This window comes from Pleurodeles waltl, chromosome 1_2 (genome assembly GCF_031143425.1).
Source record: "Pleurodeles waltl isolate 20211129_DDA chromosome 1_2, aPleWal1.hap1.20221129, whole genome shotgun sequence".
Classification (NCBI taxonomy): domain Eukaryota; kingdom Metazoa; phylum Chordata; class Amphibia; order Caudata; family Salamandridae; genus Pleurodeles; species Pleurodeles waltl.
This window is the reverse complement of record NC_090437.1, coordinates 447,888,167-447,913,057: the sequence shown is the minus strand read 5'-3', so window position 1 is coordinate 447,913,057 and position 24,891 is coordinate 447,888,167. Positions and strand designations below refer to the sequence as shown.

Genomic DNA, 24,891 nt, shown 5'->3' with positions numbered 1-24,891 from the left:
ACAGAGAAGAGTAGAGAGGTAGAGTGTGAAGTAGCATAGAGTGCAGTGGCATAATGTGGAGTGGTTCCGAATGGAGAAGAGTGCAGTGGCATGGAGTGGAGTAAAGTAGAGTGATACAGAGTAGGGTGCAGTGGCGTGTAGTGGTGCAGAGCAGAGTGGAGTGCAGTATGGATGATATGCTAACACACTGCCATTACAGACAACACATTTTTGATTGAAATGCCCATTACATTTGCACAGATATACAGTTTTTCAAATCAAACTATACTGTGCACAGACGATGATGTGTGGAAATTGCATCACCTAATGCAATGATTTGTTTTAATCATGTAAAGGTATTTGTTTCCAGCACAGTTCAGAATTAACAAAAATGTGCTTGATTTGTACTTCTAATTCTGATATATTCTGAAGTTTATTTAAATGTTGTCATGTGATAGAAAAAACTCTTTCCTAACCCCAGTATCCAGCATGATTGTCGCATAAATGCTCTCACTTTGAAGTCAGAGAAAGGAAAGTAAACACTAAGTTCCCACCGAAGACAGAGCCTGACATTTGACTTTGTTCTTTGAATGCACAGCAAATATGATAAGATAAGAAGATTTACCAACCTGTTTACGGAAAGGGAGTACTCGGCAGGATACTGTAAATAAGGTTTTGACAAGGGAAGGGACGAAATCAAGCTGCATAGCCTAAAACAAATAAAGCCAGCAAATTGAAAGCAACAAATTATGAGTTACAAAACACAAGGTCAATGGCAAGCAACGGGCAGAATGCATTCACAAGGAAGCACTATGAATTTACTTAAAGTGACAGCTGTGGGGTACTTTGTGGGGGAAAGTCCAGTATTTTAGTCCATATCTTGCAGAGGTTTGGCTACATCAATCATCACCCAGGTAGTATGACGAGAATACCTGGAGTGGTTTCCATGTTGCAGGATAGGTCTGAACACCCATTCTATCAGTTTGCCACCATTTCCTATGGTACGGAGCTTCTGGCACACCTCTTGTAGGGTTAGTGCTAGGTGGAAGACATGAAATAGGGCATTTAATGATTATTTAAGGTGGTTGTAAGTAAGGAGTGACCGGGGTGAAGATGGTAGTCTGCCACAAAGGTTTGGAAATTTAGTAGCTCACTGTTCAGAAACAAAGTTCCCAATTTCAAGACACCTGCAACATGCCACTGATGGAGTTGCTCTGAACACAGCCATCCTGTGCGAGTGGGAAGGCTTAGCAAAGGTAGTGCAGGAGCATAGGGTTTCTTCGTGTCAGTTTACAGGTTCTGCCAAGGCAAGAGAAAGCTGTGCATGATAACCCCGGATGGTCAGTAGGAAACGATGAGCAGTGCATTAAGCCTTCCTTAAAAGTCTATACTGGTAAATCCCATCTCATGCTGGGAGGTGGGCAGAAAGCCAGGGAGCCACTCATTGGACCTGTGCAGCTGAATAATAGCATTCCAAGTCCAGAAGACCTAATCCACCCGCAGTCACAGTTAGCTTCAGAGTGGAAAGAGGTCCCGCTGGCGCTGCAGTGACCAAATCAGATGTGTGGCCTATCTGAAGAAGGAATGAAGGACGAGAAGGGGAAGGTTTGCAAAATAATACTATCATTGGGGTAGCACACCATCTTCACTAGTGCCACTTGGCCTTTACAGAAAGCAGAAGAGAAGACCAAAAAGCAAACTGGGCTTGGAGGGACCGTTCGCTCTGCCGATATTTTGTATCCTGGAAATCAGTGTAAGAATGGTAGATATTAATCACTATGTATCAAAAGGTAACTGGTTCCCAGTCCAATCTGAGATCTAATTGTTTGTGAAGGTGAAAACAGTGCCATATGTTAAAGAAACACTAATTACATTTTAAAATTTCTAAATTTTGTTTGTGCAATTTACATCCCAAATATTTTGAAGATTCTTTGTGTACTTGGCACTTAGAGATAAGCCAGATCTCTAGTTTGGCTTTTGCTCAATTTTAAAACCATATAAAGACATGGACAAAGCGGGCAATTGCCTTGCACAACCTTGCAAGGGGTCTGCCCCTGCTCACCCTTCAAAAGCACTAACAGCGGACCATTGCACCAGAAGAGTTTGCCAAGGTGGATGGGGTTTGCTTGTTCAACCACTTGACAGTGCCCCTTCTGTTTCGCTCCTGTGTGCAGAGACAACTCCCCAGGTACCCAATACCTTCGAATAGTCTTGGTGGACCCCTCTTGTCTGATTTTAGGAATTGTCCCACCTTGTTCTTCTCTTCTTTATTTATCCAGTTTTTAGCAACAACCCTTTGAATTACTTGCTGTGGATCTCCCATTTGATCTCGATTTCATCCTCCTCTTTTATTATCTTTGATTGGTAGTCCGGGCTCCCATATCTGAGATAAATGTAGAGTGCCATTCATACACTCTAGTGCAGTGAGACGACAGACAAGTTATGGGTACGTCACATCCTGACATTAGGTGTGAGACTGCTGCCCACACCATCTGCCCTGCCTCTTTAAAAAAAATTAGGTTGAAAGTCCATGGGCGGTTGGAGTAAGCCAGATGTTTTTGTTCAATTTGTTTAAACTAGCATAAGGTTAATTACCTTAATGTGTCCCAAACTGTTTGCCAGGGGTTTTAAAATGTTCAGAAACATAATCAAAATGTTGCTGTTACTTTCTCTTCAGGAAAGATCGGGTAGATTTGGGTAGGGGTGATGGCCTTGCTGCAGTACTGAAGGGCATTAATTCACTACTGAGCAAGGACGTAATGTGACACCTGAATGTAGCATACCAGGAGGCAATCACAAAAGGTCCACAGTGAATAAATAGTGCTATGTTAAAAAAGAGTAACTAAATACACTGACAACATAGTGAGGCATGGCCTCTCTTGCATGTGTCTATAAAACTGACGTTTGTTCTTGAGTTTTTGTCCTGAATTTTGACCCTTTGTCTTGAATTTTTGTCCTTAATTTTGACCCTTTGTCCTGAATTTTTAACAGTCCTGTCCAGAATTTGCCTCAATGCCAGGTGGTCACCCTAAGTGTAAGTGGTGCTAAAAACTGGCCTAGGCAAGTCACCACTTGACCTTTTGGCATTGCGCATATTAAAAGACTGTATTCCTGATAAAAGAGTTGCTTGGTTTCATATATTTGGCTCCCCTCATTGTAACTGAATTGAGCCATCTGAAGTCGCAGAGGGTGACCACCTGAAAACATCTAGAGAGATAGATAAGAAGTACGGCATTATTAAAAGATCCCTGTAAAACAAAGGATCAAGGCTTCTAACTGCGCTTAATCTGTTTTATGGCTCTGATGTCTAAATTGTGGTTACTCTTTTCTACTAGACGTGTCGAAACCCAAAATGAAAAAATACTGTGACTCCTAATATCTTACGAGTGCTTTGCGATCAGACGTCAAGTGCTGAGAGTAACAGGGCCCTTGTCCAAATTTGGTAGTAACCATTTCTTCAGGACACGAATATGACGCCATTGGCAAGAAAAATACTCACCATTTTCTGTGCAGACGTTCATAGACATGACAGTCATAAATAGTCCCTTTAAGCAGAGTCAGGTGTGTGAAACATCTTTGCTTTTGGAGGAGCCCTTCCGATTTTTCCAAAACTTTGCGTTAAGATCATTGTCTTTTGCTAGAAATTCTGAGGTGGTGAAATAGTAAAGTGATCATTTTTCTCGCTTGTCAGACCGAAAGGACATATAGGCCCTCATTCTGACCTTGGCGGTCGGCGGAGAGGCGGCGGTCGGACCGCGAACAGACCGGCGGTATTAAAAATGGCATTCTGACCGCGGCGGTCACCGCCACGACCGACCGCCACTTCCCCACTCCGACAGCCACGGCGGTCATGACCGACGGGCTGGAGTCTGCGCACTCAGGTCCGGCGGTCGACCCAAGACCGCCAACGGTATCATGACCCTGCTCACCGCTGCGGTTTCTGGTGTTCGGGAACCGCCATGCGAACCATGGCGGTAGGCACTATCGGGGCCAGGGAATTCCTTCCCTGGCACTGATAGGGGTCTCCCCCACCCCCCACTGCCCCCCCGAGTCCTCCCCCCACACCCTCCACCCCCCTGCCACCCCCCAGAGGTGGTACGAACCCCCTCCCCACCCCCACCCCGACATGCACATACACGCCCCCCGACATGCACACACCCCCAACATGCACATATACACACCCCCTACACACACACATACACAACGGGGACACATACCCGCACACATACATGCCGACATGCGCACCCGCCGAACTACACACATTGCCCATAGGCACAGCAGCACTCCCCGCCCGCATGCACGCACTCACACACCCCCTCTACACACTCACACGCACACCCCCATGCACGCACACATCACACAACACCCCCCCACCCCCTCCCCTCACGGACGATCAACTTACCTTGTGCGTTGGTCCTCCGGGAGGTGACAGGAGCCATGGGGAGGTGACCGCCAACAGAAGACCGCCAACAGAAGACCGCCACACAGAAATGTGGGTCGTAATTCTGTGGGCGGTGTTCTGCTGGCGTGGCGGTGGAGGTTGACCAGTCTCCACTTTCCCGCCGACCGCCAGTGTGGCTGCTGGCGGTTTTCCGGCGGAACGCTCCCAGCGGTCAGAATGCGCACAGCGGCATACCGCCGCGGTCGGCGGTCTTCACCGCGGCGGTAACTCGGCGGTCTTGCGAAAAGACCGCCAAGGTCAGAATGACCCCCATAGTAGTTTAATGGGCCCTAAACCAGAAATCTGTGAAAAATACAGCGTCCAAGGTCATGCAAAAATAGATAACAGTGGTTACATTAAGAGGCTTAGGGCCTGATTTAGATGATGACAGATATCCCGCCCGCCGAAATATAAATCCCATTATTACCTATAGGATTTATATTTTGATAGACAGGATATCCCTCACCTTTGTGACGGAATAACCCGTCAGCTGAAATCTAAATCTGGCAACTACTAACTCATTACCTAACTGACAAAGGGTTCTGTAACAATGCTGTGGGTTGCAGTGGGTTATAAACTTGTTTATTTAAGGTTTACACAAAGAAACGCCTCATAAATCCACCAGCTCCCTATCTTCTCTCAACGGTCAATACATAGAACCCGCAGTCCATAGAACCTTCTCAGCCCCACATTCCAAATGCTTGCATTCCAAGATACCACACATCTTCCCTCTCTTATATAGATCTACACAAACAATAATAAAAAGTAGGAAAGGACATAAAACATAAAGGCCCTCATTACGAGAGCACCGAAGCCGCGGGCGCCACAATACCGCCAGTGCTGGCAGTATATGTGGCTCCCTATTATGACTTTTCTGCTGGCCCAGCGGAAAAGTCACATCAACATTGCCGCCGGCTCATAATTGAGCCGGCGGCAATGTTGATGTGCAGCGGGTGCAGCAGCACCTGTCACGCATTTCACTGCGCGCAATGGGGCTGTGCCTGGGGGCCCCTGCACTGCCCATGCCAAGTGCATGGGCAGTGCAGGGGCCCCCAGGGGCACCCGGAGTCCCCCTTGCCGCCAGCCTTTCCATGGCGGTGTTTACCGCCATGGACAGGCTGGCGGTTGGGGATTATGACGGGCCGGCGGTATGGCCGTGGCTAATGCGCCACAGTCATAATCCACTGACGGAACACCGCGAGCTTGTTGGCAGTGTTACCGCCGGTGTACCGCCCACCGCCAGGGTCGTAATGAGGCCCAAAATGCTAATATAAATAACTATCATAAATAAGAACCCTGGTGAAAAAAGAGGAACTAATTTTGCCACGATGTGTGGCATCACAATCATCTTGCTGGGCGAATACGGTCAAAATTTTCCTTTTGGCATATTTGTCCTTTGCAGGAAAATACCCATTACGGTTTTTAGCATCCTCCACTTCTTCTTTCCACTCTTCATGCTTTAACACAACAACTTTACCCAGATTCCATATGCAATTGTTCTCTAGTTTCACAACATTCCTAAAACATTTAGGGCCGTATTTATACTTTTTGGCGCACAACTGCGCCAACGCAGTTGTGCGTCAAAAAATTTAACGCCATTCCAAAGCGCCATGCGGGCGCCTTATTTATGCAATGACGTTAGCCGGCGGAGCTGCCTGGTGTGCGTTAAAAAAAATGACTTACACCAGGCAGCGCCGGCGTAGGGGAAAATGGAGCTTGGGCGTCAAAAAATGGGGCAAGTCAGGCTGAGGCAAAATTTTCTCCTCAACCCGATTTGCGCCATTTTTTTTTACTCCCAACCCCCATTTAAATGACTCCTGTCTTAGCAAAGACATGAATCATGCCCCCTTGCCCAATGGTCATGCCCAGGGGACTTCTGTCCCCTGGGCATGGTCATTGGGCATAGTGGCATGTAGGGGGGCACAAATCAGGCCCCCCTATGCCACCCAAAAAAATAATAATAATACTTACCTGAACTTACCTTAAGTTCCCTGGGATGGGTCCCTCCATCCTTGGGCGTCCTCCTGGGGTGGGCAAGGGTGGCAGGGGGTGTCCCTGGGGGCATGGGAGGGCACCTCTGGGCTCCTTCCGAGCCCACAGGTCCCTTAACGCCTGCCCTGACCAGGCGTTAAAAAATGACGCTAAAGCGGCTGGGCGTCATTTTTTTTTACCCGCCCACTCCCGGGCGTCATTTTTGCCCGGGAGTGTAAATACGGCGCACATGCCTCGGAGTAATTTTTTAGACGGGAACGCCTACCTTGCATATCATTAACGCAAGGAAGGTGTCCACGCTAAAAAATAACGCAAACTCCAAGATCTTTGGCGCTAGACGGGTCTAACGCCAAAGTATAAATATGGAGTTAGTTTTGCCTCGGATTTGCGTAAAAAAAAACTACGCAAATCCGGCGCAAACAGAGTATAAATATGCCCCTTAACAACCTTCTGAGGTGCTGAAAATTTAGAGGACTTAACCAACCATAGTGGTAGCTGTATTCTGACACAGTCTCTCACAGCAACTCTGGTTTGTTTAACAGCATGTCTTGTATCATAATTTTTTTCCCAGATCAATCCTGTCTTGCTGCTTCTCCTTCCACTCATCTGACTCTCTCACAGTGCTCCCATGTAAATGGTTAATCTAGGGTGGACACATTAGAGAGTTAGGCTGCCTCCCTCTAAAGAACTCAAATGGCACTTTTCCCATCATGGAATGTGGAGTTAAGCGATAATCTCAACCCTTGACTGAATGCCATCCCTCCAGTCTCTTTCCTCCATTTTGGCAATGTTTATAGCTTCCTTCAGGAATCTATTAAATCTTTCCACAACCACATCAGATTCTTGGTGGTATGCAGAACATTTTTTATGCTGAATTCCTCTTCGTGACAGAAAGCATTCCATCTCTTGGGATACCAACTGTACCTCGTTGCCGCAGGATGGAATCTGGAATGCTTTCTCTACCAAACACTTCTTTTAAAACCTTTTCCACATTCATTGTCTCAATGACTTAAGTAATCCATACCTCTGGCCACCTAGAAAACAAGTTGATCAATACCAGCACATAATAATGACCCAATATATCTAGAGCTACTTGTTACCATGGTCCTTCTGGTTGTTTTCTCACAATCATGGGTTGTGTTCTAGTCTTGCAACTTTTATCACTATTTCTTCAATCTACACAATCCCTGATCACTCTTTCCGTTTGAGTACTTGCCCAGGCCACCACAATTTCATTCTTATCCTTTCTTTCATTTTGCTGATGCCTAAATGTCCATGAAGGGCCAAATCCACTACCTTGCCTCTCACTCATGCCCCACCTCAAACATTCCTCACTTGAAATTCCCATGCATCATCATGCACCCCACCTTCTTGATCATCCGCTTCACAGTCAACTAACATTGAGAGACAATCTGCCACTTGATTTTCTACCCCTGGAATGTACTTCTTCCGGAAACCAAACTCCTGTAAGGAAATTACCCATTTACAGATCCTACTTGACATCGCATCCACACCTTTCTTTCCAAAAAACCCTCTACATTTTCCACAGCTCTCTGAAAAACTGAGATTGTTCAGATCAAACCAGAAGGCTTCTTAGTGAATTTATACACTCCATACAGAGTGATAAATGCTATAGCCACAACCACTGCTTTATTCAACCCTCTCAGGTCCACAAAGAATCTAATCTCACCCAAAGCCTTCTGAGTCAAAACCACTAGTGTAATCCATTCTGAAGCTTCCACGTACTCAATAATACATTACTTCTTCACTCTAATTCATCTTTCATTGCCTGTCTCATGGCAAAAGAGCTCCTAGGACCTTACATGTCACTGGTGATGCACTATCTTGCAACAGAATCTCATATGCATAGTCAGTCAAGCATTCCAACTTGCCACTAAAAACATCTTGGAATTCCCTGAGCCGAATATCCTTCTGCTCAGACTGAACCACATGATGGACGACACCAACTTCAGACAAGCTATTGAGCTCACACATTAACAGAGAACCCCTCAGATCAACAGGCATCTTCCTCTTCAAGACAATTGGGGGAGAGCAATTAAGATCCACCATGACTTCTAAATCTTCCTGGTGGAACCAGCTGATTATACTATCCCCTTTGCAAGAGACATAAATTTTGCCCGCTGTGATGCTTCTTTTGTACTCTTATTCACCCAAAAAATAACCTACCAATTTGATAGGTTGGTCCCTACACGCTAGTGGTTTGATGACCGGCTTATACAGCCTTACCTTATTAGCCACATGATCTCCATAAAACACTCTTGGTACCAATGAGATTTTTGCCCCTGAATCAAACAGTATTCTTACTTTATATCCATTAACATTAACGTAGTTCTTCGGACCACGCGCCCCAGGGTTCTGCGCCTGTAGGACTGTCTCACCACACTGCAGATCATAATATTAAATTCTCCACTCTCATTATTTACCACTACCTCCTTAATCCTGCTGTTTTACTCTGAGAGCTACCATTTTTTGCATAGTGACCCTTGCTCCCACATGCCATTATATACAGTCCCCCATGCTAGACACTTTTTATCATTCACCATGTGCCCAACCAAACTATATCTGAAACATTTTCCTGCAAATGTATCTTTTGTAAATCATTGTTCTTCAATTTGACTGCAATATGGGCCTGTTCTTCCATGCATTCCCAGTATCTCTTCTTATTACATGCACACAAGCAAGGGAATGCTCAATCTTTTTAGCTATCAGTAACACCTCATCCACTTTTGGAGTGTCTCTTTGCCAGGGTTCTTCTCATACTTTCTCTGTATTACACCCCAACATGAACTGATCTCTAATTTGCTCCCCTGAAGCACTCTCAAACTTACATGATGATGCCAGCTTATGTAAATCTGTAAAATAGTTTTCTACTGACTCCTGTGATCCTTGGACTCTCTTTATGAATTGATACCGTTCTAGAATCATGCAAACCGTAGACAAATAATGTTTCTCAACTTTCCAATGCAGACATCCAACTCATTCAGGCTTTCAGCTTCAACATCCTCTAAGTCTGGAAGGTGTTCAAATACATCTTGACCCTCAGGACCCAAACAGTGAAGGAGAAAGAGAGGTCATTCTTCCAGTACTTAATGATGTGCCACACACTATTGCATAGTGTGCAAACACTTCCATTTGGCCCATTTCAACACAGGTTCCCCAGCTCAAACAAATAAAAACAGAGGTGGTGCAATGTTCTGAATGATCAACCAAATAAACAAAATCCCCTCCCTCCCAACTGTGTAACTACTGAATTCCATACAGACAACTCAAATGCAAGTCACTTCCAGAACCACTGGTACCCAACTTGGCACCGGAATCTAGCAGTAGCCACACCAGTACCCAAACTGATACCCAAGTACCCCAGTTACCTTCACCTGTACCCAATTCGGCACCTGAGCATCCCACACTTACCAGGCAAAAAAAATCAATACGTGGTACACACTCTCCTTGATGAATCTCTGTTCCACATAAAAGGAGTCCAGTGCACCTTGTCGCACTTCAAGTGATAGACAGCAGGAGGAGCTCCTACGGGCCTTATAATTCCCCAGAGCATCACTGCATAAATGCTGAAAAGACTCTTTGTGGCCAAACTGCAAATACCAAGGATCTTTCCTCTAACAAGCCAGGGACCAATAAGATGAGCTGTGACAAACTGCTCAATACAAGGTTTGCCTAGCTCTCGTAATGGTCAGCCAATCAGCATACACACAGAGGAAACATCACAGAGGTAAAGCCTGTCCAGCGGTGCTCGGGCTTAACTTGAATCTTACGCCGTTCATCACATAGTGAATGTCTGTCCCAGGGCATGCTCGAGGATATCTATGATCTCATGCCGTTGCTGCTTTGAGAAGAAAGAGTGGCATGCTCTGGAACAGTGTCACTGAGTGAATGTCAGTCCTGCGACGTGCTCAAGCACATCCATTTAACGACGGTGAATAAAGTAAAAGCTTTAATAACAAGAATGGGATCCACTTATGATACTGTTAATTCTCTCTATTTCACCGCTGTCACCACTGCTGTATCCCCAGGAACTTCACTGCTGCGTCAACTGGTAATCGCTGTACACCAAAAATACAGTCCCCTCTTCCTGCAGCCGCTGGTGCCCAAGCAAGGTGTTGAGGCATTCCTAGTCCGGCGTTTTCAGTCCCAGGTCATCACCAATGTAATAATGCTCCATAATGCAGGGAGTTAAAAATTGAGAAACACCTCATACACCAACCAGCTGTGGATCTTCTCTCAACCTTCGATCCACAGAATCCACAGTCCCATTGGACCCTCAGCCCCACATTCTACATTCCAAGATAACAAAGGTTTCCCTTCAAAAGTGATATGGAAGCAGGCTAAATAAACAAAATGGTTAGAACAGTTCAAAACACCACAGGAAAGCCACATGCATAAAGTGGTAAAAAAACAGGGCTTTATCGACCAAAGCAAAGAAAATGATGAATAAGACATGGGTAAGGTTCAGTTAAAAAGTGGTAGGCACCATTTTCAGGTCGAGTCTACCACACTGCGGGCTGCGAAAAACAAATTGTTGGCTTATTAAGAACATACAGTAGTTTGGAGCATGCCCTTTGCTCACTATTGGTTGGCTTTCTTGTCATTCTCATTAGCTACCTCTTATCTGATGGCTTTTTTTGTCAATTTTGTGTTTGTTCCTCCTATGAAGTATAGCCTCTTTACCATCTCTTTGACTGGCATGCTTCTATAATTCCTCTGCTCACTTTTAGGGAACTACTTTTTTCTTTTTGTTTAAGCACTCCATGAATTGCATGCATTTTGCAGCTGTCTTATTCATATGCTTTTCTGCCCCGCCTCTGCTCTCTCTGCCCATGTGCCTTTTTTACCAACTGCCCTTATGTTGCTCTCTCTCACCCATGTCCTTCTGCTCAATCACGGTCCATGCTACTCTGTATCACCCTTGTTCTCTCTCTCTTGTTGATCCACTCAGCCCACCTTTGTGTTGCTTCACCCTTGTTCTATCCAACCTGATCAACCCTTATATTTTTTTAGAAAGTGCTTTCACCTCTATGTGTTTTTAAACAGCTCCTTCACACAACTTTTTTAAAATTTATCTATCCATCTTGGATCGGAAGAACAAAAAAAGTGTCCTCTTGTTGGTGTACTCCTGAATGTTGAATGCATTAGTGAACCTACAAAGTGATATGGCAGTCACAGTAACTTTTTGTTTTTTAGCCATGCTGTACTGTTGCTGCAATGCTGTACAACATGGCTTAAAACATTAGCAAAGCCAGTAGGTCCTATAGGAAATGCTTACTGGCTTTGCCAATGCTTGTTTTACACGTGAACCTCCAATCAATGCTAAAACAGTATATATTTTGGATTTTAACCAGTTTGGTTATCCTCGTTTTGGCTACTTCATAGCACTGCTTGTAAAAAAGCTCATTATGCATCACGAAGCCAGAATACTCGAGCCGTTGTTGATAATATTTTGCCAAATGTGAGAAGCACCATCTTTTCTGGTCACAACGGTGAGGGATGGTGACAGAGTAACCCCTCCGCCAAACCCTAAATCAGGCCCTTAGACATGATAACTAGTTGAATGTCTCAGCTTCTTGCATTCACTGCTATGTAATGTACATCAAACACCAAGTTATGTGTGTTCCAAATAAGAGTGGGATTGATCGTTTGTGCTGTCTGTGCAGTTGCAGTACTTTTCAAGATGTTTGTCAGAATTACCCCAGAATAAATGCAGGCACCCAAAGACGGCACACTGAATATGTTGCATTGATTTTGCTTTCATATTGTTGATACATGGTGACCTGCTAGTCTGGATGGATAGCAGAGACCCCGTGGTGCCCCTTTATTTAATTTCATATCCTAAGCCTTGTGAAGGTTCCCAGTGCCCTCCCTCTTGCGGGGCCGGTTTCTGTGTGCTTCCCTGACACCCGACTCCACTCTGTGTCCCACGCCACCTGTTTTCAAAGTCTCTTCACCACGCTTCTCTTGTCTGTTGCCAATACTTTGTCACTATACCCCCCTCTTTCTGCTACCTGCCCTTCTCCTCCTTTGTGCTCATCTTTCATCGTCCTTTTGCCCTGTATCTTTTTTAGGTCGAGCATAGCAGCATGCATGCACTGCTTTTCCAACGTGTTTGTATGTATCTGGGATTTTCACAACGCCCACCTCACGCCCATCAGTACCACTCGTTCGTGGGCTTGACCATCAAAAATCCTTTGATGGCATTGGTAAATGGTTTACGTTTGTCCCTCCTTGGGGAGGTTTTGTTATCGCCTTGGCTATCGCCCCTGTTATATGGCTAATTGCACTTTTGCAGATAAGTTTGACTGCGAGCGAACTTCTTTTTTTCTTTTTGTGTCTCTCCTTATCTATGATGCTCATGGCGGCCGTGGTGCTGTGAATCGGCTCGCTTATGTGAAACTGTTTTACTTTTGATTTTCAAGTTATGTGGCAAGAAACGTCTGGTTAGGAGTTTACGACGCTAATAGCTCTAACTCGAGCAAATGCGAGACCCACTACATTGCAAATGCTTGTTCATCCTATTCCAGGCCCTTCTGGTCTGCCACCTGACATGCTCTATCCCTTCTTCACCCCACCACCAAAAGTCCCCCTTTCCCCCACTGTCTTTCGTCTAGCTGCAAGGCAATGGGGTTGAATGCCTGACTTTTACCCAAAAATTACTTTCAGCATTTGCGTCTAATTTACCCATTGCAGTTACACACCACTTTTGCCAACCAACTACCACACCCACTTCACTAAAGACCGTCATCTTGTCAGTTATGTATCTTCACTGTGACCTTATTAAATCGCTTACTGAATTAAATTAGAATGCTCCACAGTAGAGTCATATGCCTCAAGTGGCCATCTAATTCAACTTATTATAGAGTCATTTGCGTCAGTGAATGGAGACAGTCATCTAGTTGCAAAACAAGCTACAGACTAAGACTCAGAGAGTCCTTTATTCAGGATCGCCAGAGAGTGTTTATTAATAACTAGATGACAACAAGACGTGACCTAGGAAGGAGCAATAACTTCAATTTTCAGACGGACATAAAAATTGCCCAACGTGGAGAAATCTATGAGAAGTGAGGAATACCATGGCAACTCAAATGAGTAATTGGGAAAATAATATAAGAGAGTGATGACAATTGCTGGGGGTGAAGAATAATGAGTGACAAGTACTACAGATTTTCGTGTAACCAGACGTTCAGTTGTTTAAGTGTGTTGCATCTGACAACGATTTGTAAATATGCTTTGAATTCTACTGCCTGTTCTGTCTCTAAAGGGAGACCACTCATTACGGAAACCACATTTTGAATGCATGGTTTAGCTTTTCAAGCTATTTTGCTTCATGCCCCCTTCTTTGGTCATCGACACGGTAGACATGAGAAAGACATGAACAAACAATTGACAAAGTGATACTGGCAATTTTGGCTATGAATATTTGTAGGTAAAAATCTCTAGATCAGAACAAGTTTTGGCAGAGCCAATAGGTCGCACATGGATAGATGAATGAGTAAGAATGAGTAAACAACCTAATATGTGGATATATGGATAAATACAGGGTTGTTGAGTGCATGAATGAACATCTGAATAAGTGAATGGAATAATGGTTGAACAAATGGACAGTGCAGAAAGGTTACACCAATCATACAGGCTGGGGACTAAGATGGCAGCAGTAATAATGTTATAAAATGATAAGATTTTCCATTACGCTGCCAGTCCAAGTATTAGATTAAGGGTGGGCACCATATTGGCACCCACACCCACAATATAAACAAGAAATAACCAACATTATGTCAAAGCAAGCATTACAGCAATGGAAGATAGGTGCGTATAAAATGTCAAGAATTGACTCAATTATGCCTTTAAACTGATATGGCCGTTGTAAGGTGTTTGGTTATAATGGTAAACAAGTGTATGGTCGCACACCTCACATTATCTGGAGGTTGGCTAGTCTCTCAGGTTTTGCTACCAAAGGTCAACAAAAATATTTTCGTGAAACCTACAGATTTTTTAGGGTTCACCTAATTAGGCATTGGCGGACCTCTGTTACAGCTCACATCAAGACTATGGCTTGTATCCCCATAACCAAACAGAAGCATTTCCATACAAGCACCTTTTATTGAACTTTAACACTGCAAAGATTTGTAGGTTTCATGCTCATGAGTACACGGAGAAATAATAAACTTGTGGTAGAAAACAGCTGGTGAGGTCCTCCCAAAAGAAACTAGAGGGACTCCTTGGTGGATCCTGGGACAAGTGGTTACACTCCTGTTGATATTAAAAGACTTGGTTGGGAAGCGGAGTGGTAACCTGATACTTCTACCTCTCCTGTTTGAGTCAGGTGTAGTTTTAGAAAAACAACATTTATGAGGCATGTTAACACTCATCCTTAATGGGGTGGAGATGGTGGAGGAGAGACAAAGAGAGGAGAGGGGGGCAGCAGAGAGGAGAATCTAGGAGTCAGCTTATGAGGGGAGTCAGGCTAGAGTGTCTCCCACACAGTGCATGGTTAGTGCAGTTATGGTGATCAAGGAACGTTCCAACCCAAGTTGTGTAGCGGCACTGGTATAATTCTAATGGCCTGCTGTTTCTGGAAGGAAAACAGTCTTCATCACAGATTCTTTCCCACGCATGCATTTATGAAGCATGCCTTTATCAGGAAGGGAAGTATTTCTATCTTGGCTGCACAGGATTTTTTTAATAACATAATTTTACTGTTATTTAAGACAAATGCTTAGGGATTTATTTTAGGTAAAGGGACATAAAGGTAATTTTAGAGGGTGGATAGAAGTAAAATGACGCCCATAGTAACAAGCATTAGCAAAGCCAAAAGGTCTAGCCTGTACAAAAGCTACTGGCTTTGGCAATTTTTTTTTGCCATGTTGTAACCAGTGTAGCTGCAATTCAGCACTGCTAAATGTTAGTGGAGTAGAGTGACATAGAGTGGAGTGGGGGAGTAGGATGCCACATAGTTGAGTAGAGTGGAGCAGAGTTCAGTGGAAGGGAGTGCAGTGTCATAGAATAGAATGGAGTGGCTTAGAGTGGGGTGGAATACAGTGGAGTGGGTTGGAGTGGACTGAGGTTGTGAGGTGGATTGGAGTAGCGTGTGGTGGATTGGACTGGGAGAGTGGGGTGAATTATGTGGAGTGCAATGAACTGGAGTAGATTAGAGTGGGTGGATTGGTGTGTGGGTTGAACTGAAAAGGGGTGAAGTGGATTAGATTTGGGTGGGTGGATTGGAGTCAGGTGGATTAGATTGGATTGTGGAGGGTGGATTGTAGTAGGTGGATTGCAGTGATAGAACTGGGGTGGGCGGACTGGAGTGAAGTGGTCTGGATAGATTGGACTGGAGTGGGTGGAGTGAACTGGGGATGGAGGATTGGATTGGAGAAGAGAGTGTTGAATTAAGTGGAGTGTGGTGGAATGGAGTGGTGTGGGGTGAACTGGAGTGAGGTGGATTGGATTGAAGTGGTTTGATTGAAATGGGGTGGTGTGGGTGGACAGGGGTTGGTTGGTTGGATGGATGGTAGTGGGTTGGACAGAACTGAGGTAGGGTCCCTCACTCCAGTCCAATCCACCCCACTCCAATACAGACCATCCAATCCAATCCATCCCACTCCAATCCACTGCACTCGAATCCAGTCCACTGCACTACAATCCAGTCCACCCCACTCCAGTCCAGTCCACCCCACCGAAATCCAATTAACACCAATCCAGTCCACCCCACCCTGCCCCTATCACTCTTATCCACCCACTTCAATCCACCTGTCCCAATCTATTCTAATACACCCCACTCCACTTCAATCCACCCCAATCCAGTCCACCTCACCCCATTTCAGTTCATCCCACTCCAATCCAGTCCACCCACTCCAGTTCATTACATTCCACTCAATCCACCCCACTCTACTTCAATCCAGTCCACCCCACTCCAATCCACTATTGCATGTCTCGCTCCGTTCAGACTATTACATTTTGAATTGCTCACTTTAACATGGCTGGAAGGCCTTCCTCGTCGGTGAGAACACGTATGCAACACTGACACATGAGAAATCCAATTGCATTCTACATACACCGCTTTCAGCCCTGTTAACATCTCGGGTTTTTCTTGTAAGTCCCTGGAGTCCAGAAATCCTTTGGAACATTGTGACCACGGCACATGTGTTGCACGCACGAATACATGTGCTGCATGCATTCATTCAACTATAGCACACAATGCCATTTTCTGTGCAATGTGTTGACTATTTGAACAGTCAGAAAAGGCAAAGCTTTACTGTAGGCCGCTGCTTGTCACTGAGGTGTCAGGTTTTAGCTACCCTTGTTTGCCAAGCAAATTCGTTCTTTCCGCCCAGAGCGCGCTTATACTTGCAGAGTTTGGTGTTATTACCTCACAGCGCGTACCACTGTCAGGACAAGCTGAAATCTTTGACGCTGCCCTCAGAGTACATGTGACACACACACATTGTGTTATGCTGGCTTTTCTCTTAGAAGCACAGCATTTACTACACACAGGCTGCTGTTTACTGCCTTTCTAACTCAAACAAAGGACCAATCGGGTTTGTTTTCGTAGTCAGCGTTGGCGAGTTGATTTCACTTTATTCCACTGCTCTCCATACGGTCGAAGGCCCCTCTTTGGGGCGACCTCTTTTACAATATGGCGCTGTCTTTACTTCTCTTTCCTCCTGTGCAACACATTTCATAGATAGCCTCTTCCCATCCACCCACAGCTCTGGTTCATAAACGCTTTAACTGCCCAGGAAAGGCATGGACGCTCAAAAACCTCTGGTACAAACTTAGAAAAAGAAGAATGAGGTAGATACAAAACAGCACAGGACACCGAAACAGAATACATAATACAGCAGTAACCCAGGATGCTAACGAACATAGAAAAGAGACTAGAAACCTGCTCGGTCACCATCTCTAATAAAGGGCATATTTGTGTCAGCCACAGCCTTAAGTCAAGGTAAGCTCAGGCATCAATCATCCTAACAGCTTCAGACAAATTGGATTCCTATGTCGCTCACATTCCAAGCTGTGACATATAGCATTAAATGTATTTGTGTCGCAGGCATACACTTATCAGCCTGGGGCACAGAACAAAACTCCGGTAACAGTCATTCAGCAGCACAAAAATAATCACAGGAACTAACGTGACAACCAACTATGAAAGATACACTGAGATTCACAAGAAGTATTAATGTGGCGGCAGGTGAGATAGATCCCTACGGGATACGGCCGTACAACTAGGAGGACTACTGCGGCAGCCATATGCCAAGCTGAAACCAAAACAACAAGAAAACAAGCACGTCGGCCATTCTTCAACTGAAAAAGAAAACTGTCTCATAGGACAGGCATTCACTTACTTAAGGTATTTCAATAAAAGCAAGAAAAACTAAGAGTATGTCAGACATTAACCATCCAGAGGTATGTGATTGGTAGACTAACTTATGTGATAGCCATCCGAGAGCCTCAGAGCAATATAGAAGAGGCAGCTACCCAAATTACAGAACTGTCACAATCACTGATATACCAGTACATAAAAAACATAGAAGAAGAAGCGTACATATGTGGCCGATGCCTATAGAAACACATAAAAGGGAGACTGATGTGCCAGTTTTCACACTGAAATCCACTCAAATATGCACTGCAAGACATCTATGGGGGAACTCCTATTTTCATATCAGTTATCACAAGCCCTACACAAGGTTGAATGTTGACCAACAAGAATAATTTTTGATGCACTGATGGCACCACCGACCAGGTTAAAATGAACCCTCTGTCACTGAATGGTCTGTACACATGTAGATGTGGCATAAAGGCAGAAAGAGTCACTCAGACATTTCCCTGGGTTTTCTGTTCCACAGCTCTAGCAATAAGCAGGAGAGTGGTTCTTCAACATGCTTTGGGCACTAGGGCCCCGATTTATACTTTTTGGGGCAAAACTGCACTAACGCAGTTTTGCATCAAAAGGTTTAGCACCGGCTTGCACCATTTCTGTGCACAAGCCGGGCACCATATTTATGGAATGGTGCAAGCCTGTGCAAAGGGTAGGCTAGTGTAAAAAAAAAAAAATTACGTTAGTCAGTGGGGCTGGCGGTGTGGAAAAAGGGGGTTTCGCACCAAAAAATGACTTTAGGCAGGTTAGAGTAAAAAAAAATTACTCTAACCTGCCTGGAGTCATTTGCTGACGCAAAACCATCCATACCACATGACTCCTGTCTTAGAAAGGACAGGAGTCATGCCCACCACCCCAATGGCCAGCACAGGGGACCAGCGTCCCCTGGGCATGGTCATTGCACCCTGTGCCATGTATGGGGGCCCATTTCAGGGCCCCCTATGGCACTTTAAAAAATAAAATAAAATACTTACCTGTACATACCTGTACTTACCTGGGTTGGGTCCCCCATCCTCTGCTGTCCTGGTGTGGGTGGGGGTGTCCCTGGGGTCTGGGGAGGGCATCTGTGTGCTTATCCCATAGTGTTCTACCCTGGAAATAGGCCCACAGGTCCCCTAACGCCTGCCCTGATCCAGGTGCTAAAAATGGGGCAAAGCAGTCTTTGCTCCACTTTTTGACCCCTCCTCTCTCCAGTGCACCATTTTTGCACAGGAGTATAAAGATGGCGTTAAGGCCATAGAGTAATTTTTTGCACGGGATTCCCTACCTTGCACCTCATTAGGCAAGGTAGGTTTCCACTTCCAAAAAATGACTTTAACTCCATAAATTTGGCACTAGCTGGGCCTAGCGCCAAAGTATAATTATGGAGTTAGTTTTGCACCAAATTAGAGTAAAACATTTTTTTACTTAATTCGGTGCAAACTGAGTATAATATGCCCCTAAAAGACAACTATAGCTAAAGTATTTTTGTGACTCCAAAATACACTACTTTCAAAATTCAGGTCAAATACAACAACACCATTATATATGTTTCATGAGGGGCTTTTTTTGTACAGCAACTGTGGCTGCTGGACAGTGTTTGGTGGAGAACCGAACTGTAGTGAGGATGTGACTCTGTTGCTGTACAGGAGAGAAAAAGATAATTATCTGTTATGGATTAGAGGAATACCCAGAGACTGCAGTGCAAAGCACATCACCCAAAGACAGCGAGCAGTAATCCCAGCTAGAAACAGATGTCAGAAACTGTACACCATACTCTGTGGGAAAGATGAAGTTTGAGCTCTGCCCTTGCAGGGAGAGTTTAGATCACTGGAGGAGGTTCTAGGCTGCTAGTGATGAAAGCCAACTAAACATTGTGCATGAGGTGAAGAGGCTACAAAAAAGAGCTTTCAGAGTACTACAGAAAGATGAGCTTACGCGCCACCCACATGTTGGTTCCCTTGAGTATCAGATTTGATTGGGCTGCAGTTGTGTGCTTCCACTGATAAAAGGTGCTTATATTGCACCTTTTGTCTTGTGGCAAAGTTTATACTAAATATATCAAGACTGAGTGTGTTATGGTGGCATGCAAATGATCATAGCTATAGGTGTGATCTTTTTGTTATGAAATATCACAATAAAGGCAGTAGTTACTGTGAAACATGCATATTCACAGTAATACATCTAAGGGTGAATTGTTAAGAACAACCGCAGTGAAGAATTTTCTAACAAGGAAACCCACACATTACTGCAGGAGGCAAGGGTTTTGGTGTTGTTTACTCCTGTGACAAACAGTGGATACAGAAGATATGCAGCTGAGATTCATTGTTAGGCCCTCTAAGGAAAGACAGTATTTTGCTTAGCCAGCTGTAATTAATGTACCTGATGGCTGCCTTGTCAGAAAGCTTTCATTCAAATGAGGAGGCTTGAGTTAGTTATGGTAACAACCTGCACGCCTGATTCATGCCCTTGAAAAGTTATATCTAATGCCATAGGCCCAGTCTGCTTATTATGAAAGGTTATGACAAAAGAAGTAAACTACAAAAAGCAACAGGGTGACGGATGGAATGCTTGAAATAATCTTAGCCACTGGCAACTGCTCTGACTGCATTCCAGACCATCATTTTTCACCCACTGTGCCATTCTGGACAGAGACCTGCCGTATGCAAATCAGTATTAGTCCTGCTCCAATAGGAGCTGTCGAACACCAACTGCCAGGCCAGGTCACTTCCAAATCGGAACACAAGGAACTCTAGACTGGTTTCGAAAGAGTCAGTTCTTAACTGCATAAGACAGGCCTTTCTCTAAAATGGCACAACAGGTGAGAAATGATGAGTTGGAATCTTACCATGAGTGATTGCCAGTGGTTAGACTATTAGCAAGCAAACCTTCCATCACACTGTGTGTACATTATGTAACGCCCTAAGTGGCCAGCAGGATGCCCAGAGGGGAGTCTTTTGCTCTCTGCACCTCACAATCCAAGTTATACCTCACTGATGAGGCCTAATAAAGCCAATTTCAGTCTAGGGCTGCTTGTGATCCCTTCTCGAGTGGGCCTTACGTGGCAGTTTGCGATGGACTGTTCCCATTTTGAGCAAGGTCAGTACTGATTTGCATACGGCAGGCCTTTGCTTAGAGTGGCACAGTAGGCGAAAGAAGAAACGTTGGAATGCTTCCCAGAGCGATTGACAGTGGTTAGTCTATTTCCAAGCATTCCTCGCATCACCTCTTCTGTATAGTTTGTCAAAGGAAGTAGGCCTGACAAATTTATTTTGAAAAGCATATGTTAAAGTCACTAGAACATAAAAGATGGATTGTTATGACACAGTGTTGAAGGTTGTAGACATAATCTCATAGATTATCGAAGTAGGTAAGGGTTTTAGTGTTGGTCATTGTGATGATTTGTATTAAGCCCAATTGAGAGGGTGTATAGATTGTTTGGCAAACTGTATTTTTCTACATATTTGTAATTTTATAACTGTAAGCATGATGATTGTCATTTTATGTGCACTTAAAAAGACCTGTGTTGATTAAGCAGTTAACCCAATGGTAAAGGCTTAATCAATTTAATGGGAACATTTATCCCAGATTACATAGGGATGATCTGCTTATTATGAAATGTTATGAAAAAGCCAGTAGTTCTTACTTATAGGGAAAATCTTGTGTTAAAGGTAATAGGCTTTTAACGGTGGATTGTTAATACACTACATTAGAGACTGTATGCAGATATTTTATTACATGGAATCTCACAGATTACAGTAGTAGGCAAGAGTTTTGGTACTCCACAATCCATCTGGACAGAAGATGTGCATCGCGATAATCCTTATTAAAATCTCGTAGGAGGGATTTCATATTGTTTTGACAACTGCAATTTTGTGCATGGTTGTAATTTTACTATGGTATAGCTGATGGTTGCCACGTGGGAAAGGGTATGCCCAACACAGCAAGACTGATTTGGTTGTGGCAGCAATCCAATTATCATGGCTATAGGCAAGATCTGTTTATGATGAAATGTTATACTAAAGGCACTAGGCCTAACATATTTGTTGTGAAAAGCATATGTGAAAATCAATAGGCTTTTAACGGTGGATTTACTCTGCATTGAAGCCTACAGATAAGTATGTTGTTACATGGAATCTCACAGATCATCGTGTAGGCAAGGATTGTTTTGTGAGATACCCCCTCTGGCAAACTGTGGGTATAGAAGATTTGCACAATCCTGGTTAGGTTGTCACAGGAGAGATAATATTTTGCTTTTGTCAACTGTAATTTTGTGAACAGTTGTAATTTTATGACTGCACACCTGATGGTTTCCTTATGTGAATGTTTACACTCTGTACAGGAGACCTGATTTATTCACTATGTAACACTTATTTTAAATCCAATAGGCCATTAAGAAATCATTGTGATTACCTTTAAAGGAAAAGATTTTTGTGTTGCTTACCCCCTTTGACACATCCTAGGGGCAGACTATTTGATCTGTAATAACTTTTGCTAGGATCTCTTCAGAAGGCCTGACAGGCTGAGCTGTCTACCAAGATCTTGTAATAAAGAAAAATCATTAAATGATACATATATCTATATATATTGATATACGTCCCTAGAGATAAATAGATGAACCATGTTTCTTTAAAACCAACGTATTAGGTGAAGATGAGATGCATTAGAGCAAAAAAGTAACATAAGGGAGTGTCACAGATCAGTCTTTTCCACTTCCAACATGTGGCGATCTCAGGGTGATTCTTGAAGATCACTCTCACCTACTATACTACAGGCCTTGTCATGAAGCTACTTCATGCAAAGTGAGAGGGATAGTAAAGTCAGGCAGAGCAATTGGTACCACTTGAGGAGTGTGCTACATCACGATAAAATAGGCAACCAATCTAGGTACATAATTCAACAAGGTGCCATAAATGAATGATGTTCTTTATTTTCGACTTACCAAAGGCTCTAACTCCTTGCGGTCCACAAGGTTGAGCTCCGTCACAAAGTAGTAAAAGTGCTTGTAACAGGTGTTGACATGTGCCTCTGCTCCCATGACAATGATGCGGTCAAAGTGGTGTATGTAAACATGGACGAAGACCCTAAAGAGCCGGCAGAGGATCTTCTTACAGATCTGAAGGAAGTTCTTTGGAAAGGGAACACCTGCAAATAAGAGGGAAAATCTTATTATCGTGCTTCCAAAATACTCGTAGCCATCTCCTCGGTGGACTCATAGGTTTAAAAAAACAGCTAGCAAACATTTTGAGACGTATTATTTATAGTTTGCAAAAAAAAGTTAGGAACATTATTTTGCACACATTTTACAACTTAACATGATCATGAGTAGGAAAGGGACCTTTTTTGGTGCATAATAACTTTGCTCCGTACCCTATTATATAAGCAGTGAGGATAGCGCACAATAATTTTGCTCCATTTTTCTCGTGCTGTGTAGTCTTCATGTAATGCAAGCTGCCATCGATCGAAACATGATCAGTATAAAGTGTCTACTGGACCTCCCTTTACCAAAGAAGAAAATGCCTCCAAAGCAAAAAAAGAAAATCCGGACCAATCCACGTTTAGGAGTCACCAATTTGAGATCATGAAAATTTTAATTTGAAAAAAAATCATTTTGGTTACACATAACAGCAAAACCAAGTCATTATTCAAGTTGTTTTATTCATGAAAAGTGTTTTAAGTTGAGTTTTGTGGACTGCAACTCATTCAAAAACACATCTCGCTCTCTCCATCACCTCTCACCTCCTCAGTCCAAAGGCCTTAAATCAGTTCTCTAATCCTCATATTCTCACTTCACACAGGCTCTCATTCCCTCATCTACTACACCATTTCTCCAGAGTTACAAATTCTTAACTAATCCATTGTTATTTGACACGCACTCTTGCTGCTTATTGCCACTCCCACCCATTATCCACACACTCGCCTCAGTAGGTTCATACCATATAGCCACTGCTTTATCCTTACCCCCACTCTGATTCCATATCTAATCAACACTCAGCAACTGTCACAACCTCCCAGCCTTTCTCTCAACTTGTATCCATTGTCTCATTGTGCAACTAATGTCCCACCTGCAATTCACTCTTACATCTGTCCTACTCTTTCACACACAGTATCCATTTTTGCCACTCACTTTAACATATGGCAGCCACTTTCACACTAAGGTCTATATTTATGAAGATTTTGCATCGCCCTCGACCATGTTGCATGGCTTGAACGGCTTGATAAATTTAGAGTAAGGTAAGGCAGTGCAAATCGCTGTCTTGTGTTACTCTGCAGCACAGAGGCATTCCATGGGTGGAGTGTTGGTGTTCCCATGCATCCACCCATGGATTTTGGTGCATTCCTAGATTTACCAATAGTGGTAGACTTGGGAATGAGACAAAATGCTAGCATCCCCAAGTGAGGAGTAGCAAGGAAAAATATCTTTATTTCTCATTTTTGTTTCCGCTTACTACGTCTGATGCATTCTGCAGCACACATAGAAATAGGAAAATGCCTCTCAGGCAGAGGCAGCTCCTCTATTAGGGTGGAGGAGTGTCGCTCCCCTGCCAGCAGCGCCAGCTGCAAAACCTTTACCTGAAAACAACAATAAATTGAGTTTATTATTGTTTTCAGGTAAAGGGGTGGGGCCACGGGGTGACGAGCAGTGAGGGGGAATGCACAGCACTCCCCCTCACTGTGCTTGTATGTTTGGCTGGCCATCTCGGGCTGGCCAAACACACATGCGCAGTAGGCTCTTTCCAGCCCAGCAACACAGTTGCCAGGCTGGAGAGGGCATGCACAGGATCCCAGTCTGCCTGGGAGCGCCCTGGCTGCTTGCTCCCAGCCAATCCTAATGCTGCTTTTTAGCAGCGTCAGGACTGGCCACAGGGTAGGATGGGAGCCTGTGCCTGCAGCCTGCGACGTAGGAGAGGAGCGGCGTGGTGGTGAGTGAAGGTAAGTGGTTGTTTAAAAAAAAAAAACATGTTTATCCCCCCCCTCGCAACCCCGCCCCTCCTGTGCGCTGCGAGCCACTACTGCTCTCAGGATTATTTTTGTGCAGGAAGGTATCCCTTCCAGCACAAAAGCATTCTGAATAAAATGCAGGCACCCCTGCACCATT

General features: G+C 44.1%; 1 protein-coding gene across 2 annotated transcripts in view; it reads right to left on the bottom strand.

Moving 5' to 3' along the window:
* Positions 1-24,891, bottom strand: part of MOB3B (MOB kinase activator 3B) — a 310,214-nt gene that overhangs the window by 53,007 nt on the left and 232,316 nt on the right. For both annotated transcript variants that reach the window (XM_069240685.1, XM_069240694.1), the window contains exon 3: positions 22,735-22,937. In XM_069240685.1, coding sequence (XP_069096786.1) covers positions 22,735-22,937 — 203 coding nt within the window. The remainder of the gene's footprint in view (positions 1-22,734; positions 22,938-24,891) is intronic.